This window comes from Calonectris borealis, chromosome Z (assembly GCF_964195595.1).
Source record: "Calonectris borealis chromosome Z, bCalBor7.hap1.2, whole genome shotgun sequence".
In the NCBI taxonomy this organism is placed as follows: domain Eukaryota; kingdom Metazoa; phylum Chordata; class Aves; order Procellariiformes; family Procellariidae; genus Calonectris; species Calonectris borealis.
The window spans coordinates 17,363,042-17,382,675 of record NC_134352.1 but is presented as its reverse complement, the minus strand read 5'-3'; the positions used below and the strand labels follow the sequence as shown (position 1 = coordinate 17,382,675).

General features: G+C 37.8%; 1 protein-coding gene across 13 annotated transcripts in view; it reads right to left on the bottom strand.

Moving 5' to 3' along the window:
* Positions 1-19,634, bottom strand: part of COMMD10 (COMM domain containing 10) — a 114,057-nt gene that overhangs the window by 63,408 nt on the left and 31,015 nt on the right. For 2 of the 13 annotated variants that reach the window (XM_075137300.1, XM_075137309.1), the window contains one exon: positions 334-3,534. The exons of 9 other annotated variants lie outside the window; for them this stretch is intronic. In XM_075137300.1, the coding sequence (XP_074993401.1) occupies positions 3,391-3,534 (144 nt within the window). In that variant the 3' untranslated portion in view covers positions 334-3,390. Of the gene's footprint in view, positions 1-333; positions 3,535-3,560; positions 5,306-8,586; positions 18,060-19,634 lie in introns of those variants that run through there. 2 more of the 13 variants (XM_075137306.1, XM_075137308.1) reach the window with 2 other exon arrangements.

Sequence of the window (19,634 nt, the reverse complement as noted above, 5' to 3'; positions counted from 1 at the left end):
CTTTTAAAAAGATTACATTATCCCAGTGGAACAGGTTTTCATGCGTAGATTATTTACACTTTAAAATACGATCACTTCAAACTGTAAATGAAAATAAAATGTAGTTATATCAACCTGTGCTGGACCTACACAAAAGAACATTTGAGTAGCTTCCAGCTAGGTTTCAGTAAGTATTTTATCCAACTTCCAGACATCACAATGCTCAAATCATCAAACATTTACTAATATACCTTATAAACACATTCTAATAACCTCTTTCTTTCTTGAAGCAAATCAGAGATAACATGCAAACAGAATCTCTGATCTGAAAGCTTCAATTTTTTAAAAGCTGGAATAAATCCTGACCTGAATTTTACCATTTTTTTACCCATACAAGAAAAGATTAACTATTTTCCAACAAAGAATTACTCCTTATGAGTAATCCACTAAGAGCAATGTGAATGTTGGCATTCAAAAGAAACACTGCAGACAAGTACGCAAGTTCTCATATTTCTATCTGGTAACCATGGTGAAGGCTGTCCTTTTGGACAACGAGGAGCAGCACTTAGGTCTGAGTTCAGAAAGAGCTCGCTCCTCTTTAGAAGAAATGAAACCTAAGATTCTCACATGAAACCTGGGAGAAAAAGGCAAATTGGAAAATTCATGTTAAAAATACCAAAGCCTGCAGCACTATGAGCACTACGCAAGTGTTGCATTGGTCTCCAAAAGCGTATCTGCTCACATTGAGTTGTAGTTGCAAGCTTGGCAAGGTAAACTTGCTCCACACACAAATCTCAAATCAGGGCAAAATGTTACAGGATTCTCCGATATGATGATGTTTTTTGGATATGTCTCCAAACCCAAATGGAAGTAAAAGGCCACAGATGCCAATGTTAGTCCTCAATTTTCAACTTATCTTCAGGGGTTTGGTTTTTTTAAAAACAGTACTTCCATGCTCCAATATTCCAGCAAATTGTGAAAGAAAACTTATTTATATCTTGTAAAAACATGAAGTACTTTGAGCTCAGCATAACAAACTCAGAGACCAAGGCAATCATAGCTGAACATGAAGACAAACTTTTTGCCTTTATTTTTAAGCTTTGCTTCATGATTATTTTATTCTGCGAGTTTATGCAAGTTTTAGTACTCGCAGTAAAATTTGGCAACTGTGAGGAACATTTGTATACTTGTTCCTCTTACCTTATAATTCTTTCCTCCTACAGGCTAAGTTAACTAAAGCCAAGACACTTGTAGAACATGCACAACAGATACATTTGAACCTTATGATGAAGGAAAGTGGTAGAGTGTTTACAACATCTTACAACCTAAAAAGTTGGTGTTCAATAATGAATGGGGTTCTACAACTTGGCCTTAGTGCTACCAGATCTGCAGACTACCACTGCAATGTTAATAAGATATCAGCTTATACTTTTTTTTTAAACCTCTAGTGGTAATTAAAACAACCCCTGATTTAGAGTTTAATTAAGAAACCAGATAATGGGATAATGAAAGTCCTATTTAAAAAGCTTAACATTTTCAGTCCGCTATCTCAAGTCAATTAGCAGACTGTACTGCGCGTCTTTTGAAGGAGCACTGCCAACCCTTATTATTGGCTCCCCACATATTTGTTTAATTAGGTTCCTTTCCTGGTGCAAAAGTGGGAGTAACTGATTTTGTTTCATCTCCTGAAGCAAGGAAATAAAAATAATCCAGAAGTTTGGGTTTGGTTCTGATTTGGTTTTTTTTATTATTTTCTTAAGAAATATGACTGAATATTTGGCAGCTCTAAAAAACTAAGTTATTGGACTAAGTCACACGGTATACAAATGTCCTCCAGTATTTTAACATGAGAACCCTTGTGGGTCATCTTCTACGCAAACATCTGGCTCCCTTTTGCTCTGCACTGTCATTGTCCACTTCCACTGTATCCATTGCAGCACTGGGGTGCTGCATGAGTACTCCAAATTATCGCTGGGTCAGTCAGCACACTGATAGACATACCTACAAGCTTTATGGAATTTGCCCCAAACAAGGAGTCAGCATCAGTAATGTCTTTATCCTGGTAACAGTAATGATTTTTTGCACTTACTCAAAATTTTCTTCAAAGTCACAACAAAAATTTTCCTGTTTTTTCTTGTTGCAGCAGAAGAATACAATCGGCCTCTCTGCAGTTGCGTAAGTGCTAATGCAGAAGCTGAATTTATGTCTACGTAACTAATTACATTAACCAATTGCTCACTGAAGAGATCTCTGTGGATCCTAATAGGAAATCATGCAGGGGGAATCCCAAAATACAGTGGCAGGGAATTCCCAGTGGTTTCCTCATAGATTAATTCAATGTAGAACTGGAGAAATTGATTACTTATCGAACCGTGGCTCAGCTTGCTACACAAAGCCGAATTTCAGCATTTTCAATTCAAATATTTCAGTATTTTCAATTTAGTATTTTCACTATTTCAGATTTTTGTTGGAAAAATAAGTTGAAATGGCCAGACATTCATGGTAAGATTTATGAAACCAGAACAAGGGAGGAAAACTCAGACAAGAAAATGTCAAATTTTCAAAGTTAACATTATTTTATAAAAAGGCCATAACTGAACCTAGACACCACTTAAGAAATCATCACCCAAATTTAAACTGATAAGCAGGTTAAAATAACAAAAACACAAATAAAGAAATAGTGAAAATCCGAGACAATAATTCACAATTACTTTCTGTAAGAGTCAGATCTCCTATGTTGTCTTTGTCCCGCTTTGCCTGAAAGACAGAAACAATCAGAATTGTAGAGCTCTAATTTTCAAGTGCAAGATTATTTCAATGTGTTCTACCCCACAGCAGTGCATTCTGGAGTATTTTCAGGCAATATTATAGAAATAATCTGTATGGTCCCCATTTTGCACTGAAGGTGGCTGGCTGGAGGTTCCATCAGTATGTAAATTAAGAAGTAACGCAGGTCTTTGTTTGTTTGCAATGAGTGAAGGATCAATGAAAAGCTATAAGCACAAGGCTCCAGAACTTGCTCTCCTTATAGGACAAGAGAAAAAAAAAAGCCATTACATATTTATCCCCTGCTTTTGCAAACTATCTATCCTCAATGCAATGTAACAATAGTACAAACAATAGCAGGTTATCCCCCCCCCAAGTGCTGTCCACAGTTTGGGGTCACACTGTATGCCTATTGAAGTGGCAAATTTTTTCTGCAAACGCATGATCTCAACCATTGCTGAACTGCCAGTGAAATCTGAACTCACAAGCAAAATAATAAGTTCTCAGTAAGACACAAGCTCAGCTAACACCAGCAACACCACAGTCTTTAGCCACAAACTGTGGTCTACGCCCACCCACAACAGAAAAACCACACTTTTTGAACCCGTATATGTACTAAAGATTCACAACCATGCACTGTGGAGATCAAGTTTTATTCTTACTGACTTGTTGGCTTCTTCCGAGGCCACAGAAGTGTTTTCCATGGATACAATGGTTTGCACATGGAGTACCTTTTCTCTTTCCCTGTCCACTCTTTACCTCCTTTTCTTGAACTTTTTGTCTGAACTGCTGCTTGCAGAAAAAAAAAAAATGAAGCTAGAGTAATACAAACATGTAGTCTATTTGTCTTCTAACTAATAAGCTACCATGTGCCAAATCACTATTATAGATGAATGGGGTTTTTTTCTTTTTTTTTTTTTTTTGTTGTTGTTGGAGAGACGGCAGGGAGAAAGGAGGAAATGCATTTGCTGTTTTGTATTTACAACTCTTGAAAAGCAGAAAACACTGGGGAAATCACAAACTCCATAACCACAAGAAAACAATTTATATTGCAAGTCATTTTGGTATGTGAGGAGGAGTATCGGACTACTGCTCCCTTACTCTTAAAGCATCAAAGATGCAGGTCGGTCAGCGAGTTATTAAAGGACTTTTGAGACAGTAATGTTCTCTGCAAAATAGCACACAGATTATTTTAAGTATCACTACAGTTTAGCTGTTGCCACTGGAGAAAGCAGAAACACTTCGTTCCAGTCCGTTCCTCTAGTGTGGCTTTGCTGAAAACACCACCTGAATTTTATTTCTAATATAACCTACTATGATAAGCATAGCGTAACCTTTTCTCCCCCCTCTCCAACTCATGCTTTACTCATTTGAAAAAGCTCAATTTTCTTGACTTGGGTCTTTCTGCACTTTTTCCTCTCTTTGGACCCATTTGGAGCTGTGAAGATGTCCCTTCCCCCACGTAAGCCTTTTATTTTATGGTACTTATCTATTTTTAGACTTACATGTTTCAGTCAATATGAGGCATTAGGATAGAAAATAATTGTTGTGATCTGTTCCTCTGTGTTGCTTAATGAAGTAAAAAGGAAAGTTGAATTGCAGTTTGGCAGTCTTACTGGCTGTGAAGTGTCATTAAGTAAGATATGGCAAGTTTTATCACGCACCTCTGACTACTAAACTCACAAAACAAACAGAAGGTTTACCATGGGAGGTAGAGAGAGATCAGGCAATATCCTCAAGTCACTCTTCCAGTAAAACAGCGTGTGGTTACTAAAATTGCTATGGGAACATGGGAGTTTGTCAGAAGCATACAGTTCTAGGTGAAAATGTTCCTTAACCTTTTACATTACCACTACTACGAAAAAAACAAGGTGTAGAAAGTCTGGTGCTCATATACCAGGAAAAACTAAAACATTAAATTTGAAACAGTGTCACGCTAAAAACTTTTATGCAGTCTTTGTTGTTAAGCTGTAGTATTTGATTAAGGAAAGAAAGTCTCCGCATGTGTCCTCCAGTAATGCACTTCACTTGATTTTAACACATTCTTTAATTGCAGCTGAAAAGAAGAGGCCACAGTGATGGGGTAAACAAGAGACAACTGTTTTCTTTTGAGCCAGTGCTGCATGCAATTATTCTGCTCAACGGACTACTCATATGATTTTGGAGGGAAGTAAAGTTATATTTGGGTATCTCCATTGTGCACACAAATTCTGCTCTGACTTCCCTCCGTGTTTTATGGTTCCTTGGTAATGAAAGTGTATTAAAAAAAAAAACAGACCTTCGGCCAAAAAACCTGCTAAATTCACCAGAATTTAACTGCCACATTATCCACAGTTCCTCTTAACCACATATCCTGTTTCCAAATATTCACAGTTTGTGAAACAAAGGCTTACTCCCTCTAAATACTAATTAAAAAGTATCTTTCAGGTCAAAGTAAAACAGTATTCCTCCACAGATAGCTATTACACCACCTCCACAAATACATTCGGATTTTATACCATGCTCATAGTAACTGTTGCACTGAGGAAGCTTGATTTCTGCAAAAGGACCAAAATGAGGTCTGGAAATGAATATAAATGTCAATTATTAAAACCAATGTTCCAAACACGGAATTCAGGTTACTCAGGTTATTTGAATTACAAAATACAAATGAAGTCTTCTAAACTAAATATAACACCAAGAAGAAGAAAAAAAGAACACCACAATTTTAATTATCCATGTAGCATATTTCTTTCTGCTTCCTGTCATTTACCCCATTAGGACAGTCCTTTAAAGTGACACGGGAGAACAGAAGAGGGCATTTGAAATTTTTATGACTTTTCCAAGGTCATGGGTATCACAGATGTGATTTAATAAACCAGACCAGTTGGGTTGATGGAGGACAAGGAATGAATTAGTCCCTGGCTCATAAAAAAAAAAAAAAAAAAGAAAGAAAAAAGAAATAACATACATAAGCTTTTTGCTTTCAACAAGCAAGCCATCTATCAGATGATGAGGTTAAAAAAATTACTAGCAGAAATACAGAAAACTGATCACACTGGTAACTGAACGTATCTGGAATATGATAAGTATCAAATCTGGTCACAGGGCCTTGGCAAACATGAAAATGACCAAACCAAGAATATAAGACTAATAATAATGCAAAAAGATTCCCATTACACAGAGAATCTTTCTCTGTAAGAAATACTTTCTACAGCCTTGATACCCTTATGAGAATGCATACAATAAATTATTCAAATAGTAATGAATATGTATGGGATCCGAAGACCTGAAAGACCGGATTATGTATTTGGTTAAATCTATTCTAAAAATTATGCTCAGTTGTTCATTTCTGTCAGAAGGCACCAGAACTCCTACGCCACAAGAAGCTCTAAAACATCTCCTGTATGTTTGTCACACTGATGGAGGCACAAATGGCTAGTGTGAAAGCAGCTCTTCAAGAAAGCGAGGCGATACACCCCAGTGATTTTAGGACTAGCCCAGCTCCATTCTCTATCCACTTCTTTCCTCACTTCTCCAGATTCTTACTTCTATAAAACCTTATTTTACAATATATAGCCATACTGACATGCAAATCTGAAGTTTCACTTATGCTGTTTTTTAACTATGCCATAAACATCATAATTGTCAAAACCTACTCATCCACTCACCCACCAGTCTGCTGTGTGTGCCATATTTGTATTGCCAAAAGTAAAACATAAAGGAGTAAACTGCAGTAATACAGTCCAGACTTGCACAGTGGTTACGGCACAGAATTAAAGACAATGAAAGAATGTGTGGATTTCTCACTTTGAGGTATTGGCCATGTCTCAGACATACTTATTTATTACTTCAGAGTATCTGGCAGCATAAGAATAGTTCAGATTGCGTCAACTGTTACAACACACATTATGAATATCCTTGTTCCCCTCTGTTCACAAGAACCAGAATTAAGACATCCTGCTTCCCAGCAGACAGTGCTTCGGTTCTATTCCTGAATTTACCGTCAATGCACGGCGTGACCTTTTGCTAGTATTTTACCTCCATGTGCATTAGTCTGTTTCAAATATTTCTTTTTTGTTGTAAAGCTTTTAACAATTTACAAATAGAAATCATATTGAAAACAGTATTTCAGAATTCCAACAGACTTTATTCAAAAATACATTATTTTAAAAATGTAATTCCACTCCTAATTCACAATTCCCTGCCACTGTTTAAGTGTTACACCTAAATGGTCTGTCTTGTCTTTGAGAGTATTACAGAGAAAAAACCAAACCAAAACAACAGATCCCTACTTCACTGCAAAGACTGTGTTTCATTATGATAAAGAAAGGGTTAATTTTGCATTTCCAAAACTTTTCAGAAGTCTAATTTAAGAATCGAATCAACAATATAGACAAGACCCCAAAGGGAGGGGAGCATATATTAGAAGCAAATGGTAGAACGTTTCAGTGCGTGATTTTTTTCCTTTAAACAAAGCATAATTTTTAGATGAAACAAGTGGGAAAGGCAACAGTGTTATTACTCCTGCTTTGTTCTGTAACAAGCACAACATACTTTTATCACCAGCGAACACTGCAGGTTAGAATGCAGTTTCATGTGAAATTTGAGCAGTACCTTCCACTGGCAGAATACCACTGTTAAAAAAGGAAAGAGCGTCCCAGCAAAACCCTGCTTCCAGGCTTAGCCTGACAATAATTAATGTTGTATTTTATAATATGCTTTCCATAAATGTTTTCAATTTATTAAATATAGCAATATAACATTTTACAACCATCTTTCTGTTCCTTACACCTTATGAAAACTAAATGTGAATTCAGTCTAATAATTGGCTTGTACATTTTGGTTTCACAAACCTTCGTCTTCTGATAGGTTTAAAAACACAAGACAGCAATGCCACAGAAATGCAGCAGCCATCCACTACTCCGCTTTCCCTAGCAAGCTGTCCAGCTTCTCCATCCTCATTCACCATTCTCATGCTAGTGTTCGCAGTGGACTGAAAGAAGGTAAGTGCTTTGACTGTACCTTGCAGGGAAACCACATCAACACCACCCCTTGCGCCTGACGCGCTTGTAGAGGCATTGCGAACAGACAGGCGCCGACTCAGGTGCCACAAGACGGCACGTCTCGAAGTACTGGGGGCTGTGCATCCTAATGATGGCTTAGCACACCAACCTGCTGCCTGCAGACCTGTTTGCAAAGCAGCATTAAGCCGGCAACGGACCACAGGTTTATGGTCATTCCTGTGTCACACATCAACTTGGGTGTAGGTGTAACTAGGTATACAGCTTGTCACACTGAAGTAGAGGCAACATGCAATTTTAGCAAATAGTGTGTAAAAATGAAGAATATTGTTGTTTGTTACTTGTGAACAGGAGGGGCAAAGCTACACAGAATCCAAATCTTTCACAGTGCTTCCACAGCTTTTTCTACAGAGCCTTAGCACTGCATTAAAATTAGTATCTAATGAAAGCACTGCAGAATTACAAGGCGTATCAGTGAACAGGTTAAAACACTGATATGAGGAAATATGAAAGTGCTAGACTAAAATCAAGAACTGGATTTAGCAATAGTCTGAAAGAAGATTTTCCAACTGTGGCAAAAATCTGCTATTTTTAAGAACAGCAAAAATGGATCCTGCTGCAAGGAATTTATAAATGCATACGTTATTCAGACATAGAGCAACAAGTTAAAAAAACCCACCATAATTTCAGACCATCTCAGGGAAATTAATTGTAAAAGTTACCTATCACAATGTCCTGTACTTTCTCAATGCAGAATGCTGCAGATTTTAGAAAGAAATCTGCAGCAAATTAAGGTCAGCATTTAAAATGTTGAAGCTTTTCAGAGATGCACTATTAATTAATTTTAACATATAATCTTCATGTCCCACTCACCAAATTCTACACTGTAAAATGTGGAGTCAGATTACAGATACAGAGAAGAAACAGAAAAAAAAGTTTCCTTGAAATGTTACTCTTCTTATTGCTCCTAAACAAGCTTAAATCACTAGTATTACTCTTAAAATAAACTAAGTCAATAATCATAAAGAGTGACAAGAGATCAGAATCCAGGTCCCAAACTGTTTGTCTCCTGCACTACAAGTTCTGCCCAGAGTAACTGCAACCACAAATATATGCCCAAATGCTATTTTAATATATATTAAATATGGAATACTACAAAATTTGCAAACCAGGCACAGACCTACTATGGCCTCTGGTCCTTTATCCTGTATATTGTTTTTATCTCATTTCAGTGCTTTCATTCTCATCAAACAGCTCTTTATTGTGCAAGTTTCATATAATTAATATAATGCCAGGTTACGCTAACTACAGCAACACTGGTTAATGCTTGACATAGGTCCCGAGTCTGCCAGGTTATGAGCAATATGAGTTATTTTCCATTATCTAGTAGAGACTGAGTGATTTTAATGAGAATCAATTTCATTGAAGAACTCATCTGCGATGCTATAGCACTTTTGTACATCTCTCATTAAGTAGCATTTCTAATGAAAATTGGAACTTGGATGCTTAACATAATACCCAGAATGGAAAATGTGACTAATCATGTAGTTTTTAGAAAGGCCCAACACCAATTAGGAACCTTTCACAAAAACTAAGTGCAATTCTGTCTAGGAAGGAGACCCTTTGATTTGTGGATTTAATGTCTCCGTTGCTCTCCTCCTCTAAAAGGGTCGTCCCACCTTTGGCTCCCTCTAGAACCTGGGCGCTCTTGCTTGCTTTTCTTGTTTAAACAAAACAGAGCAGATTAAATACTAAATTAGTCATGACTTTACTCAGGTTCTTTTTCAGGACTCTGCAGGAGAGTCTAGTTACACCTTCATAACTGAAATCTCTCCATAACTGCAGAATAATTTAGCTTGAAATGGGCCTCAGGAGGTCACCTGGCCCAACCATCCCCACCCTTGGTTGCTCAAAGCAAGGGTAAATCTGAAAGTCCAAGTATTTTGCTTTGCAGAGAATTTTCAACACATAGCTTCCACAGAAATGCCCACTTCTGACATCTTACTTGAGGGCAGCACTTTCACAGCATAAGACTTTAAATCTCTTTTAAACTTTCCAGTTATAGAACCACATAAACTGTTCCTTCCAAATTTAATTTAGCCATTTTCACTGATGTTCTAAATTTTCTCCCCTCCAACTTGAAAATCTTATTTAAAATACTAATTGAATACATTGAAATCCTTCTGATAATAATCACTATCACCTTAGACAAGAATCTCTGAGTTTCAGTTGTGGTTGCCTTAATCACTATATTCCTTTTTATCTTTTCTTCATAACTTTTTCTTTTTTTACTTTTTGTATCATTGCCCACATTACAAGCAACTCCTTTATTTCTATGATTTCCTTAGCTATCTACGCATCAATTATTAGTTGAGAAAACAAAGTGGTAGGCTAATTCCTGCAGCTCAAAGTCGGTTTTGCTCCTCAGCCATTCATTTCCTGCCTCAGTCAATTCCATACATTCCATGTCACTCTTGATCCTTTAACCGAAACTATTTTGGTGATTTTATCTTATCTGTTACTAATATGCACAATATCTACTCTAAATGTGTTCCATATTGACATTTCCATAATTTCCATTCTTCTCCTATTTTCTCTTTCATAATGCATGTTGATTACAATCAGGCAACTTTCTTATCATTGCTATTTCATACCTGTACCTTTTAGTTATATGTACTTTACTTATAAATCAGGTTATTCTTAGTGTATTATTTGGTTTATGTTTGGACACAAGAGAAAACTATTTTAAAACAGTTACAGTAGCATGACACAAGCTCACCATCTGTAAAACTATATGCATACTTTATACATAAAGCTCTTTGAGACTGAATTGCTTGGGGTAAAAAATATATTATTTTAAGGTTGAGCACATGAATGATACTACTAATAACAGAAAAAGAATCTAATCAAATAACGCTTCAGACAAACATGACTACGAAAAAGAAAACCAAAATGCTTCGCAATTTCTTGCTTTTTAAATTTGTAGGAATTCTTGAAATATTTAATTGTCTCTCCATCTCACTGATTTCATTAACAAGAAATGCAAATGCATCAACCTTAATAAATTCCACACAAGTAATTTCTCCTTCCTGCCTTTGAAAACGTAAGTTTTACGGGCTTACCAAAAATCTTCCTGATCTTTGTATTAGTAGCAATACTAAAGGCACAAACATACATATAGAAGAGTCTCATTTTTATCTACATCTGTAAAGCAAAATGCTAGTCTTAAGATGTCTGCTAAAATCTGGGAGACTGCCATTTTGGAAAGCATGAGGCCAGCAACCATGCAAAAGAAGTATAACAGTTAAGAACAGGGCATAGTTTAAAGTTGCATTTTCTTTGCATTTTCCCTTCCTCATGCTAACAACTCACAACCACCTGCAAAACAGAGCCTAGTTCCTTCTGTGCCAGTGCAATTTTTGTAGGCCCCACTGGAAACTTAAGCACTCATGATTTCTAGAAACCTCCACGACATTGGTTTTGTTTCATTTTCTAATTCATTTCAAGGATCCATTTTGCACTGTAGGTTTACAAACGTATCGGCACAACTAAGAGAGTGGTGAACTTCATTCACCAGCCTTTCTTCCACCTTCTACAGAAGAAAACACACACTTGGAGTTTCAGTGGATTTAGGAGGAGGATCAATACACTTCTCAACAGCCAGCAGGAGGAAAGGGGTTTGTTTTGTTTGGCTTTTACTTCCAAGGTTCATCTCTGCAGTCACGGTTTCTTCTACTGCTTTTGTGTTTGCCTTGAAGGACACTTTACAACTGTTGACATAGGTATCTATTCGCATGCAAAAAAATCCCACTTGAGTTAAGCAACGTTAAGGTGTAGAGTCTGTACCAGTAACTTCAGGATAGAAACATCTCCAACATTCTAACAAGAACAGCCAAGGAAATTCAATCCCATGCTGTGCCATTCCCCGTGATGCCTGTTCCAGAGCCAACCTTGTCCTCCTTCCTGGTCGAGGACTTCCTGCCCCTTTCTGAACTGATTTCCAGGCTCCATGCAGCCCACAGAAAGAATAACAGAATTGTAAGCAAAACAGGTTTTACTGTCACTTTGCATATCTGCAGTCCCTCACTATATATATCTGTATTTTTTAAATTTACAAGTTTAAATAGGAATTTTTAATACAATCAAGAGAATTATTGGAAAAATCCTTTTGGTCACTTCACCCATCTTTCTGCTAGTACATGAGTGTATTCTATCTCTCTGGAAATTTTTTTTTTCTGTTTTCTGTAAAGCATTCATCTACCTGGGGGAGAGATCAGTCACCTTCCTTCTACATTATTTTATACGTCACCTTCAGAAAGTGGAGAGTACAGAGCTGAATCCCTGTACTAGACTGAAGACTAGAAGGAAGCCCAGCCAAGCACTCTCCTCCCAGGCGCATTATTTCAGCACCTGGACTGTGTGCTCTTCACAGTGCCCAGGAGTGTTATTTGCTCAGTGTTTAATGAGAGCAAAGCCTGACTTTAAATCAGAATGCTCATAATCAATTAGTGTTTGGGCAAAAATCCAGGACTTCTATGAGAAACAATCAGCAAAAATGAAATGGTAATTTTTACACAGTTTAAGTCAATTAAACTTGAAAGGGATTTTGTGGGACAAACTAAAAGCCACTTTTCTAGCCCAAAGGCTTTCTTCTCAACATATTCTAAACGTTTTTACACTCAGTAAAGATGTTAGTATTCTTTAACAAAAAAAAAACCACAAAAAACCTGCAAAGAGTATTTTAATGGAAGTGTAAGAATTAGATGCAAATGATAAGGAAATGGTGACTCCATGTAACTAGATTTTTTTTTTAAACTTTATTTCCACAAAGCCAAAGAACAATTTAATTTTCTCAAGCTCTGAGGTAATATGAAGTTATTAACATATGTTGTACATGTACAATGGCAGAAGATTAATTTTGCACCTGTTCCAGACCTGTTGATAGAACAGCACATTACTGGATATTATTTCCAGTAGCAGTAATAACCTGCAGTCTTCCTAACATTCACGCTTTCCCTACCCCTGCAACTTTTTGTGAAAGAATTAAACACATGCCAATTCCACATAACTCTGAAAATGGGAAGTGCTTATTTTTATATAAAGACACATACTAAAATAATAGTATTTTGGTTTCGAGCTGCAAAGCTCTTTTTGCAGTTTTATAGGCTGACTTATGTTTGGTCCACAATTCTTATTTCCTTCTTTGGTTAAAAAAAAAAGTTAACACTGAAAGCACCTTACTGAAGTGCTTCAGAAAACAGTGGGAAAAACAGAATGCTGATTTTTTTCTGTTCTTATATACACATCGCTATAAAAAGCCAGTAGTCTCTCAAGTTTGCAAGTCTTGAGCATCTTAAGAATAGTCACATTAACGAAAACATTCAGGTTACTTCAACAAATTCAAAGCTGGGTTATGTTGGATTGGAATGTTTTGAAAACAAACGATTTTATTGCAAAGGGAAGAAAGGGATTAGAATGAGTATCCACAACCTAAGGTCTCACTGTGCTGTTTAAGTCACAGCACTGCACCTTTCATGCTCAGTGCTGACAAATATGTTTCATCAGTCTATCCATAAAGAACAGATACAGTAAAGGCCTTTTTTGGGTTTGGTTGGGGTTTGGGTTTTTTTTGTTATATCCTTCCTCTGCCTTACTATTTCCACACATCTTTGAAGGATCTGCTGTTGGACTGTGGCTCACCCTTGGATTGCATTCCCTCAGCTGAAGATGTGTCAAGGTCTTCTCTTCAAAATGCAGTAAACACAACAAGTGTACTCTGTCCTAGATAGACATCGCAGGCCGCAGCCTTGAAGTCAAGGATGGCTCCGAGTTCTTTGTGACTCCCTCAAGGACACAGGAGCATATAATTGTGGTTTAAAATGGTAACGTGAATTTTAAAGGAACTCCACTAAAAAAATAAATTCAAATTATGCTACACTTGAATTTTCAAGAGCTTTTCAGAATGGCTTTTCAGATATCAGGTTGAGAACAAAGCACTGCGTCATGTGGCATAACGCTTCTCACAGTGCATCGCTTCCCTGCATGTTAATCACCCCCAGCCTTACCCAAAAAAAATCTCTACAGGTTCAGCCCAACTTCAGTTAGCTCTCAATGAACAATACTTCCTGCTGTTAACTGCCCTTACTGCCTTCACCTCCCCATATTTGTTTTATGCACTTCTGCTCTGTGTTATACCCTTCTCGGACATCACTGTGCCAGCTCTCCTGAGTCTGCCCGGCTACAGTACTCTTGGCAAATCAACGCACTCCAACAGAGAAGCTCCTTGCTGCTCCAGCAAAGCAGTTCTCCTCAAAAAGTTTAGCATTAAATATTTCCTCCTGTATATTGTCTCAAATGCATCTGCATTTGGAAAGAAATCAAATAGTACCAATTTCAATACTGAAAACTGGCTATTCTTGATCTCATTCATATTATGTACAAACCATTTCGGTCCTCATCAGAAAGACTTTCATTTTCACTCGAAGTGATACAAATTTAGAAAGAGGAAACTAAAATGCTCACTCAAGAACTTGTTAAATGTCAGCCTCTAGAAGTACAGATAGGAATACACCGCCATCCAGGAACTCTGAAACTATCTAAACACTGCCTAAACATCTTTCTTGCATTTATATCATTCCACGCTAACCCTTTAGGAGCAGAAGAAGGGCTTTAAGGCCTGAAGAACAAATGAAACCAATCTATTAATCTATATTTAATCAATTATTCTTCAAAAAGAAAAGAAACAGAAGCAACAATGAAAAAAAAGATATTAGTTATATGAAGGCAGCATCTGAAAACATTTATTAGAACTTCTTAGACATAGCACCAACTCTAGGAATTCTGTCCCACTTTGATGGCAACTCTGGTGTTTGAGGAATTTCAAAGATATTTTGGAATCTGTAGCATTCCTTTGATAGCAGCACAATGCGCTTGTTCGTATGAAGATGGGATGATGGAAAGGAAGAAGGAATGGGAATGTGAAGAGGCAAAGTGATCTAGAAATCACAACAAGAAAAAACAGCTCAGGAGTTCTGTTCCTCTGCTGTCACAAGGACTTTCCTGAATCTACAGATACATTTCTTCCTCCCTCTAAATTGCATCTTCAAATGAACCTTCTCCTCCTGAGTCCTCTTGAGTACTCGAAGATCTTCTAAAAAAACGCACTTCCTTTCCAGTAATGACTTCAGGTATTTGCGCAGTATTTGTAATGTTTAGACACTTGTTCTTGAACAAAGATACGTGTTTGGTGTTTGTTTTCAAGTGTGTACAGTTAGATTTTTAAATTCCTTTATTTAGGATTCAGAAGAGGAGAAGAGGAAAGACAACATGAATTTGAACTCCTCTGTGCAGTTAATCCTATACTCAGTTCCAGGCTGCAAAACCCTCCAGGAGTACTAAGTATGACGGCACTCCTAAGCCACCCGTGGGCAGCCCTCTAAGGTCAATGCTTCTCCAGAAAGCTTAAGCCTGCGACTCTCCTATGCCAACACACAGGATTGGATAATACATTTCTCCACCTCATGAAGGAGACAAGTGCACCCTTTAGCGCTGAAGTACCTAATCAAAGAAATATACACCGACCAGAGCTGCCTACAAATCTGGCCCTTGGCAACTTGTTTTGCTGTCAAATTGTCTCATAACATGACTTATTCCCAAGCATACACATCTCCCAGCTCCTCGCTTCTGTTGATGTTGGAAAAGAGGAGAAAGAAATAATCTCGCATTTTCAGCCTTCTTTAAAACTTTGCTGCCTGCCTCTGTGCATCAGAAGTAACTCAAAAAACCTCGAATTGGGTAATATTGAAAAACTCAGTGCCTAATCCTGATGCTGTTGAGGAAGGAAAGCATTTACAAACACCACTTCCAAAGCAATTCTTGTAATATTTTGATTACATGCAGAAATTGTCATCCCCTTACACTGAGACAGCTATAACTCACCTAGAAAGCATCACAGTGCAATTTTTTCTTCCACTGGTGTGGTTCCATCTCGTGGCCTGGCTGGACAACTTAGTTACTCTGACTACATATACATAAGTTCAAAAATGTTGCTCAAATAGTCAGAAAGGAGCAGCTTTTCCTTATGTATAAATTTTGAGCCAGACAAGCATTTTCACTACCTTTGGCTCTGCTTTCGGTTTTGTATTGCCCTTTCATTACTACAGGGCTCCAAAGTGTATTCTTAGTAACAGGATCTGTCTCAACGTAGGAAAAAAAGTATTTTCCTTTCCCCCTTGAAATCTCTTTCTATTACTGCCTTGCCAGTGAGTGTGCATTCCTAGAAATATGTATTTGTTATTTCATTAGTAGTGATTTTATACCATCATACTGAACAAGATTTGCAGAGGGGCTGTAGGCCACACTGTGGGTTGTGGTTGTCCTGTGAAAGAGGTCGTATTTCATGTATTTTAACCTGTGAAAAAGGTCACTTGTCATAGCAGCTTTTAAAGTTTGCTAAATGTTCATACAAAGCCAAGTGGCACAAATTTAGATGCCACACAGTTCCAGATACCAGACTCTTGTCATTTGTAAACAACAGGAAACAAGATGAGCAAAAATTGCCGCCCTTGCATATAATTGAGGTGATGACCTACCCTCTTCCACCTGAAACTGACTGGAAAGAGTGTCACAGCGTTGTTACAGACACCTGTTCAATGTCAAATGCACAGCGTTGATACTGTTTGACAGCATGTACTATATATTTATTGCCTCAAGCAGGACAGATGTTAGCAACGCAGGAGATGCTCACTTTGCACTCTTTCAGGAATATACACGCTACTTCTCCAGGAAGCCAGATTTGGCAATTTCATTAGTTTGCACATTGACAAAAAAATTAGCAAAAGTACCAGGAAAGTAAGCCCAGCAATTCTGCAAAGCGGACAGAAAATACAGAACAATCCAATTGCTTTTAAATTCAAAAACATGCTATTAACCCGCAAAGCAGCTTGGCTGGAAACTCATAATCACCAAGAGGATTACTTTTCCTTGACAGTACCATTTTGTACCGAAACTCACAAAACAATGCATTTAAAGAACTGACAAAGGAAAAGCAGAGCACAGGGGAGAATCACAATGATGGTGAACACAAATGTAAACTGAACGCAAATGAAGAAGCACGGCTCCTTCTGTACTACTCTGAGCAGACCTGGTGAGATGCTTCTCACATGAAATATCTAATTAGTTTGTAACAGTCTAAGTAATACAGAGCTGCTGGCAAGGTAGGAATCAACAGGGTAACTGGATATGGTTCTCCCCACCATAATGTTTTCTGAAGGTACACGAGACAAAAGCAAGGTGCAACCTGCACAGAATGTGAATTCATCTGGCAGCTGCTACTTGCCACCCTTCACCCCCAAAGAGCCTCTTCTGATATAAGTGCTGATGTGCTTAGGAAGAAAAGGTATGCAGGTGTGTCATTCAACAAGACGTGTGACAGGTTGCGTATAGAGACAACGGAGAGGGGGAAACGTGAGCGGGTGCGGGATGCACAGCCCCAAAGTGGTCCCATAGTAAGCTGTGGGAGCTGACCCTGGCAAGATGCAAATGCTGACACAGATCAGCTTCTCTCCTTTGGGCTGCACAGTAAAAACACTGTAACAGAATTCGTAATTTCCTAACCCAAATTAAACAGTTTCACACGTGATGTCCTCACTTTCTAGTATTATAAAAGAGACATTGTGTTCAAATGCTTCAAACAGTTCATTTTTGGTTTCTGTGTCTAGCCCTACTCTTGAAAGGATTACAGAGAAAGTCTGAAAGGAAAATACTGCCAAGCACTCATATTTTGAAGTAGAATCTCACAATTGTTCCACTTCATACTGACAAGAGTACTCATGGCACTGTACAGTTAAAGCCTCTGTAAATTTACCAAAACCATCCCTCCGCCCTCAGACACTCAGCAGTGCTTCTTTTGGAAGAAAGGTAAACTGCCCCATTACCTAAATTTAAGGAATATGAGCAAGTCTCCCAAGTCCTCTGCAGACACTTTGACTGGAAACCTCTACCCTCACTCACCCAACACCTCTCCTCCTTCCAGTGCAGAAGATGGAGCTATGACCTCTGCGGGCAAGACGCCGAAGGCAAAGCAGGCAGCTGTTCCCAGGGCAGCTCCCTGGCTCGCTCCCTCCCAGGACCGGGACCTCGCTGTTACCCCTCTAACAGGTCAGCGTACACTTCAGCAGCAGGAGACGGCTCACCTGAAGCTCCCCGCTCCAGCAGTGCACTGCTGACCCTCAAGCTGATGCTGATATTCCACCATGCAAACTTACTAGCTACTCAAAGGCAGTTCTGCGTGTCTCTTCCAGAGTACATCTTCTGTTAAGGGAGTTGAAAAGTTTGTTGGAGAAGACAAAACAAATCAGAAATGAATTTTTTAAAAACATCCGAGATTTGACATGCGAGAAAGTTAAGGAACAACGAAAGTTAACTTTGCTAAATATTCCCAGATTTTGTAAGTTATTTAAATATTGTGAATTATCTATGAGATTTTAATCCATTTGGCCAAACATCCGTTTTGCCCTTCAGAAACTTAAGAAGGCAAAATCATACATCTTAAACATCATTTATTTTCAGCTCTTCCGTCTATTAAGACAGACATCTTCCAGCATCTAGGGGCAGTCAAACAGATTTTAAAAGCATGTAATATCCTCAGGCTTGCAATGAAATGCTTACAAAGACGCAATGGAGTTCCATAATTCTAAATATCAATTCCAGCCTGCATAAGGCAGATATTATACACAACTTTATTGTCAGGACTGGCTTAGAAGTGTCCATGTCTTAACTGGATTTGATGTTGAAGCTGGCCTTATTTTGTCAGGACACATAGCATAACTATATTTTCAAGGAAAAAAAATTAATATTCAGTCTAAATAGGAAAAGAAAAAACTTTACAAATATAAGAACTGGAATAACTAGGTCTCCTGCAATTGAAGATCAAGGAAGTGATTTGATACTGTAAGGAGAAAAACCCAAAACTAGAGACTGATTAAAATGACCTGTTTGATGTGCGTAAAGATGTAACACAGAAAAAGTTGTTTAGGCAACATGACACTCAGCAAGAAAAAAAATACCCCAAATATTATGGTACTTTTAAAAATGTTTATTTTTATAACGTTCTTATCAAATTTGCCTATAAAAAACTGCCCTGCAGCAATAATTAAGCAAAATGGATTGAAAATACTACATTTTACAAATCAGAAATTAGCTATAGTGGACTTCTAGTCTAGAAGATTTTTTATGAAGATAACAAAGACTTATCACAGGAGAAAACTGAGATCAGAGTGTCTGACTTGGGTTAAAATATGTCAGCCTGCAGCTAGGCTTCTCAAAAGCTGCGCAGCCAATCAACTCACAGGCTGAGTGACTGCTCCATGCCTCTTGTATCTTCCTGCTCATCTCCCTTCCTCTTAGAAAATCTTTCATATAGTTTAAACAGCCACATAGTATTGCAGTTTCCAAGCTAACCCACACACTTAACTTTCAAAGGTGAAAAATACACAACTCAAGACAAAACAATCAAGTACATCTTAAAAAAGAAGTTTAAGAAGTTTGTGCAGGTATGCTTTTTTATGCACTAATAAAAGAAAAGGTAGATGAAATATTGGGGAAAAATAGGAAATAAAGCTCCTGCCAGTGTTTCTCAGCAGCTCACATTCAACGAAGTCAGTATCATTATTTACTCTATGAAGAAAATGGGATAAAAAGTTATACAAATTATTGAAGAACTGCTTAGGGTGGACAGTAAGAACCCATTTCATTGGCATTTGTATTACATTGTTATTCTATTGCTTCCCAGAATTTTGTTTCTTCTGCTTACAAAACAAGAGTTCCATTTCTATCCCTGCCCATCGCAGAGCCTGCTGAGCAGTGTTTCAGTGAACAGCACTGCTT